Source organism: Eumetopias jubatus, unplaced genomic scaffold, assembly GCF_037043125.1.
Source record: "Eumetopias jubatus isolate StellerSeaLion01/CBP00866 unplaced genomic scaffold, mEumJub1_p1.0 scaffold_2, whole genome shotgun sequence".
Taxonomy (NCBI): Eukaryota; Metazoa; Chordata; class Mammalia; order Carnivora; family Otariidae; genus Eumetopias; species Eumetopias jubatus.
In genome coordinates this window covers 124,318,467-124,327,084 of record NW_028274808.1, presented here as the reverse complement: position 1 = coordinate 124,327,084, position 8,618 = coordinate 124,318,467, and the positions used below count along the sequence as shown (strand labels likewise).

Genomic DNA, 8,618 nt, shown 5'->3' with positions numbered 1-8,618 from the left:
CATTTAAGCTGGCAAGAATAGAGCACATAGTACTAAACTTATACCCACATTTACTTTTTTGGGTCAAGGTTGACATATCAGGGAACGAAGTTTGGAGTATAAGCAACATAAGAACATGACTTTTTTTTTTTTTTTTTTTTTTCCCTTAAAGTTAAGGTAAGGTAATATCCATGGAGAAACACTTATGTTATATGGTGGAGCGTTCCAGAGAATGATAATACTGAAGTTGTCATTAAATTTAGCCAAGTCCTTGATGTGAGAAATTTCAGTTCATTGTTGATGACACAGATTGTAGAAGCATATGGAAGCAATTAGAGGAAAGTAAATGGAGACTGTGGAGACAGGCTGCATGTTTGTGGAGCTTGACTAGATAAAAGGAATGCTCTAGGATGAGATCTAAAAGAAGCAATGGCCACCCAGGTATCTTCTTTCAGAGTTGAGGAAATATGAGCATGAAAGAGGGCCAAAGGAGAAGACAGAATTACTGATTCTCTGGTGGGGGGCAGCAGGGCGGGGAGTACGAGTGAGAGGGGTGTCTCCTTATGAGTGAACAGCAGGCTCTGCGGAAAGAGCTGAGGAGTTAGATTTCCAGATAAGATGAGAACTCCTCTTCTGCTGAGATTAGTGGGAAGGAAGCTCTGATAGATACAAAACTTCACCAGAAGACAGGCAGCTGGGTTGGGGGGAGCTGTGTAGTATGTGCAGGCAAGGAGCAGTGGATCAGGAGGTGAGACCGGCTCTCCATGAATGAGGTGTATGACCTGAGGACATGCCCAATGTTTACCGGGCTCATTAACCTCCTTGGGTCTGCTTCTCCTCAGGACAATGGGGATATGATGCATTCCATAAAATTTTCCATATCATATGGAAAATTTCTATAAAATATGGAAAATCCCTTTAAAAGTTGTAATGCATTCTTGTAAATAGATGATAATTTTATTGAAAAATGAAGTGGGAAGAGGGCCAGATGAGGGCAGATAAAGGTTAAGAGTTTTTGGAGAAACTCATCGTAAACTTCAGTATGGGGCTCATGGCCTCAGAGGATGCAAGCGGCATAGCCAGCCCGTGGCCCTGAGAGGAGCTTATTAAATTCCTCTACAATCCCACAATAATCTTGCTTTCCGAATATGGTGCTTTTGATGAGTGCCTCATGTGTTTGAGCTTAAAATCTCTTCTTGCACCCTATCTTGGTTTCCCAATATGGATGATGTTTATTGGGCTTCTTATTCAAAAACCTCTCTGCGGCTTCTCCCATGGTGGCCTGTTAGACTTACAGTGTTGGGTACTATGGAAATATCTTAGAATCTAGATGCACAGTGGGTCCGTGGGAACAGAAAGATTCTCACGCACAGAAAGCTCCATAAAACATCTACAGCATTGTCTTAGGTTGCTTGGAGAAACTGCATTCATATTCATAATGTATTGCATAATTATGAGATCCTGATTTTCATATTTCCCAGTGTGCCCTTTCAGCTCTGCTGTATTACCAAATTAAAGAAGACAAGACAACTTCACCAAATTAGAGTGTTCTGTTTTGAATGTTGCAGTTTGACAGTACTCTATTTTTAATTTGTTCATCATTGATCCTAATAAAGACAAACTGTCATTGTAACCATTGCCTGGAATGCAATACATTAGTTTTATTGCCTCTATAACAGCTGCTCATGTGTCGCTTCCTCTGTCATTCAATGATGATGTGTCCTTTTCTATACCCAGTGCCAGAAAATCTGGGAAAGCTCAGAGCACAACTCTTCCATATGAACCGGATTAAGTACAGGGAAATCTAATTGTATGTCATTGTATTTCTACAACTTAGTACACAAAGGGGACATACAGAAGGAAGGCATTTTATTATATGTGCTGAATAAGTGAAGAATAAATATTACACTTTTTTTTTACTGGCTTTATAATTTTTCCCTTTCACCTAAACTCTCCATGCCTCACTTTATTCACACAGAAGTTGAGAATGATAGAAGCTGCCTTCCTTACCTGTTTCTGTGAGGATCACATGAGCAAACTTTGTATCTCCAGCAAAGATATGCAAGGCTATCACCTACTTGGGTGATATTTACAACAGTGCCTTAAAATCTCAAATTAATGCATATGATAGCTTAAAATTTCACCTTCGTTTTTAAAAAGTATTATTTTGCCAAGGAAATTTTGCTTGTTTATCTGTGCCTATTCACAGGGATCTCCGGAGAGAGAGCCATGGAATCTGTTGGGATCTAAGTTGAGGAATGTAATAGGCGGCACTATGCCCAAGCTTAGACAGGAATCGGGCAAAGAAAACCAGTGATGTGGCCAACAGGAGGTTGTTAAAGTGGGGTGCGAGATTTGCCTTCTTCCTCAGAGTGCTCTTTTTCCCACGATTTGCCTGTGATGGTTAAATGTGCTGCTCAAACTTCCTTCTAGGGGGCAGCAGTGTCCTGGAATTTTGCCAATATTCCTTTGTCTCTCTAAACCTAGTTCAGTGACTCAGGTCTTGACGGAAGCAAAGTTAAAAGAAATAAATGTGCTAATTTTGTTATTGCATACTGATATTGGAAAAATATCAGTGTACCCAACGTTGGGTAATAGTGTACCCAACGTTGTTGGGAAAAAGGGTTGTTGGAAGTCATTTATTAAGAAAACATAAAAAATGGTACAGCAAGAGATACTAACATATTATGAAAAACTATACAGAGGAAAGAAGCACTCATTTTATTATTGAATATACAGTTTATTTTTACTATCACACTTAATATATACTTTAGTGTTATTAAAATTAAGGTTATCAGGGAAAATTTTTGTCTATTTAAAGGTGAAAAATTTGGGACATGAGTTTTTAAATATGTGAGAATTAAAATCTTCTGAACAAAACACTTTCCTAGAAAGTGCAAATAATACTTTTTGGAGGAAATGCAGAGAGCCCTAACTTTTAGGCTTTCTTGAATTTGTTTTGATTTGTTAGAAATATGTATTGAATTGATGATTTTTATTCTGAGTGGGGACTATGATTTTATAAAAGAACTCAAAAGTACTGAGCAGAAACGAGTTCACAACTTTGGACACATTTACTAATTCTTTACTGGTTAGACATTAAGCCATACTAAATTTTAACACCACGTTATACATGAATTTTTATTTTTTATCTCACTTGGCCACATTCAATTACAGCTCTAATTATAGGAAGCTTGTTAAAAGTTTGAAACGTTTTCTTTTATAGTTTTGTGTTGCAATCCCTTTTATCATTATCTTCTAGACCCTGGTCCTAAACTTTTAGGATGTGGGGTTATGTACTGAGGGCATGATGATTCAGATGATTTTCCTCATCCAGCAGGAGAAAGACAGTGGTGGCTTCTTCAGCTGTTACTAAAAATTAACCCATAATGTCTTTCCTTTTCTAACATCATCATTATCTGGTTGGAATGAAGAGCACTCTCACTTTACATCTTGTTTTCAATCACATGTTCTCTTCAGGATAATTTGTCCTGAATTTTTATTTAACAATACTTCAGAATTATCATGGGGGCGAGAAGAAAAAAATATTGGTTGCCCAGGGCTCTGTACTATTCTGAAATAACTTCGCTTATTATAACATTAAATAGGAACATTGCTTGATCGTCATTATTTTGCAGAATATATGGTACTGACATTTTCCCTTTCTCCAAGGGAGATAAAGTGATAGACCAAATGGGAAAAATTCTTCTCAGAGTTACATATAACAATTTTTTAACTAGGTTCTTACTCATCACTCTTAATTGCCAAATCTTAGAGCTATGAAAAAAATACATTGCCACTAATCATATCATGAAATTTGATATTATTTATCTAGAACATATTCACTTTTTAACAGTTTTTTTCACTTAACATTTGGCAAAAGAGAGCAATTATTGCTGGAGGAATTTAAATATCCTTCAAATATACTGTCCTTTTTTTTTTTTTTTACATTTCTTATCACTTATTAAAAATACTTTATATGCTATTGATGCAATGGTGTGACATTTTTAAGATAAATTCAGAAGTGCCCCTGGAGTATCAACCATTAGACATGAAATGGGAAATACTGTCACACTGATATGAATGACTGCTTCTATAAGCACTGGCTGCTCTTTTATTAGGTTTTTTATTAATTAAATGTAAAGTCTACCATTGGTCTTATAAAAGTGCTCATCTGTTCTCCTTTAATTTCAAATAGATTAAAAGTAAGATTTGGTGTTAAATAAAACTTAGAATTTATGGGGATTTTAATTGCAAACAGCATTTCAGTGGTGAGCATGTAGATGGCTATTAGTTCTGTTTGGTAATAAACATGGTATTGAACAATGACAGGATGAAAAACAAATTATGTGAAGAAAAGTACACCACCCTCAGCTCAGTTGTCCATGCATAGCTTGAATCCTGTCTACTTGGGGGCAGATAAGAGTTAGAGAAGCTCAGCAGCTCAGGATCTCCTTGGTGAGGTTTACATTTTTACACTGCTATCTGGAAATTCCAGTTATTTCAAAAACGTGGATGGGTTTGGAACAACAACAACAACAAAAAACCATCAGGATTAATCAGTTTAGTGGACTTTGATATTGTATTCTGTAAATATGATTGCATCCGTCTGTCTTTAAGTTGAACCTAGGTTAATATAGGTTAACTGTATATGATGTCCAAGAGGCCCCTGGAAGTATCGCATTTTATTATTTGCTATCTTAACCAGAGCCTGTTGCTAAATAAATAAGTAAGTAAGTAAATAAATAAATAAATGGCTATCTTCTGTGGCGACCTGTAGCACAGGTATTTTCCAATTAGCATCTTTGCATGTTCTCCTTTGGCATGAGTTGGGTTTAGGCTCGTCACACTGGGCTTTTAAGGGGAGCTCTATCTTTGCAGCCCAGGCTACATATGACAAGATTAAATTGGCACACTTTACTGTATAGCTCTTGTGTTCCTGGCAGTGCTAGCCGGGCTGATACCTCTGAGAGAAGGCTCAGCTGTCACTCAGTGACCCATTAACACTACTGTTCCATCCTGCAGTGTCATTTTTCTCATTCTCATGGAGATAATGCTCCCTGGAGATGTCCAATACCTGCAGGAATGAAAGAGAACAGCAGTGAGAGGCTAACTATCAAAGAGAAAGCAAATAACACAGCAAGACCATGAATTCCAACGGCAGAATTTTAAGTTGAGCGAAAAGATGAGGTCCATTATAATGGCTGGGTTGGGAAGGTGGCAAGGGGGAATCAAGTTTTAAGAGATATTGTAACTTTTTAACGAGGTATTTTCTACTTCCTGCCGAATGTCAAAAGAAGTGTTCAAAATAACACTTGTAATTAGACAAAGAGAAGTCCGCTGCTTTGAACATATCAGAGGGAAATTTGGGTAAGGATTTATTTACAAACAGGGATTTTTATATTCTATTTGTATGTTCATTTATAAACAGTCAGTGGATATAAAACAGAGGATGCATTGAGGTAAATAGCTTAATAGTCTAAATAGAACCAGATCCCTAGATATGGTTGGCTTATTGGGGTACAAAAATCACCTTCCTAGTAAAAGCACAAAAGAGGAAAATGATATGTGATCTTTGTAACCCTAGGCCTTAGACTGCTTTTGTCCTATGATTGAACTGTTACCAATGACTTAAGCAAACGTTATTGCTCTCTTTCAGGCCAAACTGTATTTTGTTTAGTGGGTCACTTTATAAGAAGTTACACTTTCTAATGTTTACTATAAAGAGGTATTATAAGAAAATGCTTCTCAATTTCTTGGAATAAGACTGATTCAATTTAGATTGATATAAAAGCAAAATGCAAAGCCACCTGCATCTTGATGTTTTCTACAGAAACCTGTTGAAGACATTACAACGCAAAGACAAAAAAGAAAAAAAAGTCAATTAGTCAGAAAATAGGGATAATAATGGGAAAGATTCAGGATTATAAGATAAGGAAAGGTGCCATATCAATAACTTGTTGGTCATTACCATAATCTGCATTTCAACCCTGCTTCCAATCTTCCCACACCCAAAAGAGTTTATTATTGGGTTTAGACTGTTATTCTCTGGCTGGGGTTTTTGTATCATCACCTGCCTCTCCCCCTTCCCCCCCTCAGGTGACACAGATGCTAGAAGCCATAGAATAAATGTGCCATATCTTTTTGGAATACCAACTTTTCCTTAAAAAGTGTGTGTATTTTTAAAGTTAAATATGGGGGTGCCTGGGTGGGTCAAGGGGATTAAGCTTCTGCCTGTGCTCAGGTCATGATCTCAGGGTCCTGGGATTAAGCCCCACCTCAGGCTCAGTGCTCAGCCAGAAGTCTGCTTGTCCCTCTCACTCTGTCCCTCCCCTTCGCTTGTGTGTGTGCTCTCTCTCTCAAAATAAATAAAATCTTAAAAAAAGTTAAATATGTAAATTACGAATAATTTGCATCTTTATTTTTACATTAAAATAAAGATGGTATATTATGGAGTAGGATAAAATATTCATACGTACTCTAAAAACTTTTTAAAAGACTTAAAAAAAAGATTTATTTATTTATTTTTGAGAGGGAGCAGAGTGAGCGAGAGCGAACACAAGTGGGGGTGGGGAGGGGCAGAGGGAGTGGGAGGAGCAGACTCTCCTCTGAGCAGGAAGCCAGCTGCAGACTCCCACCGGATCCCAGGACCCCGGGATCATTATCCCAGCCAAAGGCAGACGCTTAGCCAACTGAACCACCCAAGCACCCTTTTTAAAAGACTTTAGTACTGGTGAGAATATCTTTGGCCTAACATATCAGAACCGTTGTGTGCCTTGGGGACTGCCTTTGCACCTCTGTTCCACTCTTACAAGGTCAGGACCACTGCTCTAGTGTTTAGCAGGGTTATTATGTTTTAGCAATGAATGTGGCACTGTTTAGGATTGGGATGTTGTCCAACCAGGTGTTTCAGGAAACGAAGCAACCTTATTCTTAATGACAGTTGGAAGGCACTGTAAAAATCAGTCCGTCGGGCCTGGCCACCCTGTGACTCGGCCTGGAGTGACGTGGCCTCTGTCACCAGCATGGTCATTGTGGCGCCGAAGACGTTCTGGCTCGGAAGGAGGCTCCGGAGGGGACGAGCGCAGCCAGACATCTGGGCAGCTGAGAGTCGTGGCCACCACCCTGGGCCACGCTACATGAAGAAGATGCTCGCCGCCGCGGTATCCCGCGTGTTGTCCCGGGTCGCCCAGAAGCCCGCTAGCGGAGTGCTGGTGGCATCCTGTAACTATTCCAATGATGCCACATTTGAAATTAAGAAATGTGACCTTTATCAATTAGAAGAGGGTCCCCCTGTCACAACAGTGCTCACCCGGGAGGATGGGCTTAAATACTACAGGATGATGCAGACTATTCGCCGAATGGAATTGAAGGCAGATCAGCTGTATAAACAAAAATTTATTCGCGGGTTCTGTCACTTGTGCGATGGTCAGGAAGCTTGTTGTGTGGGCCTGGAGGCTGGGATAAATCCCACCGATCATGTCATCACATCCTATCGGGCTCACGGCTTATGCTCTGCTCGTGGACTTTCTGTCCGAGCAATTCTTGCAGAACTGACAGGACGAAGGGGAGGCTGTGCTAAAGGAAAAGGAGGATCTATGCATATGTATGCAAAGAACTTCTATGGGGGCAACGGCATTGTCGGTGCCCAGGGGCCCCTGGGAGCTGGTGTCGCCCTGGCCTGTAAATATAAGGGCAAAAAGGAGGTCTGTTTGACTCTATATGGGGATGGTGCTGCGAATCAGGGTCAGATATTTGAAGCTTACAATATGGCTGCCCTGTGGAAATTACCTTGTGTTTTCGTCTGTGAGAATAACCTCTATGGAATGGGCACGTCTGCTGAGAGAGCAGCAGCAAGCACTGATTACTACAAGAGAGGACACTTTATCCCTGGACTAAGGGTGGATGGAATGGATGTTCTGTGTGTTCGGGAGGCAACGAGGTTTGCCGCGGACTACTGTAGATCTGAAAAGGGGCCCATAGTGATGGAGCTGCAGACATACCGTTATCATGGACACAGCATGAGTGACCCTGGAGTTAGTTACCGCACGCGACAAGAAATTCAGAATGTAAGAAGTAAGAGTGATCCTATTATGCTTCTCAAAGATAGAATGGTAAACAGTAAGCTTGCCACTGTTGAAGAATTCAAGGAAATTGATGTCGAAGTGAGGAAAGAAATTGATGATGCAGCCAACTTTGCTACAACTGATCTTGAACCACCTTTGGAAGAATTAGGTCATCACATCTATTGCAATAACCCACCTTTTGAAGTTCGTGGTGCAAGTCAGTGGATCAAGTTTAAGTCCCTCAGTTAAAGGGAGACTTTATAAATTTATTTTTAGTCCTTCAAAGGAATGTTTGTGGTCCACTTTAAGAAACTGTGCCCAATTTTGTTAAGCAGGAATAAAACCCATTAAATAAGAGTCCTGTAAAAATTTTTTTAAAGATTTTATTTATTTATTTGAGAGAGAGAATGAGAGAGAGAGAGCATGAGAGGGGGAAGGATCAGAGGGAGAAGCAGACTCCCGTCTGAGTAGGGAGCCCGATGTGGGACTCGATCCCAGGACTCCAGGATCATGACCTGAGCCGAAGGCAGTCGCTTAACCAACTGAGCGACCCAGGCACCCCGAGTCCTGTAA

At 39.8% G+C, this 8,618-nt stretch overlaps 1 protein-coding gene across 2 annotated transcripts; it reads left to right on the top strand.

The window, feature by feature from the left end:
• Positions 1-7,118: 7,118 nt before the first annotated feature.
• On the top strand, positions 7,119-8,294 carry PDHA2 (pyruvate dehydrogenase E1 subunit alpha 2). 2 transcript variants are annotated; one of them, XM_028117822.2, is made up of 2 exons: positions 7,119-7,649; positions 7,725-8,294. In XM_028117822.2, the coding sequence occupies exons 1-2, from the start codon at positions 7,119-7,121 to the stop codon at positions 8,292-8,294; spliced, it is 1,101 nt and encodes a 366-aa protein (XP_027973623.2). The 2 variants fall into 2 exon arrangements, with proteins under 2 accessions (XP_027973623.2, XP_027973622.2); XM_028117821.2 differs by having other exon boundaries at positions 7,119-8,294.
• Positions 8,295-8,618: the final 324 nt, after the last annotated feature.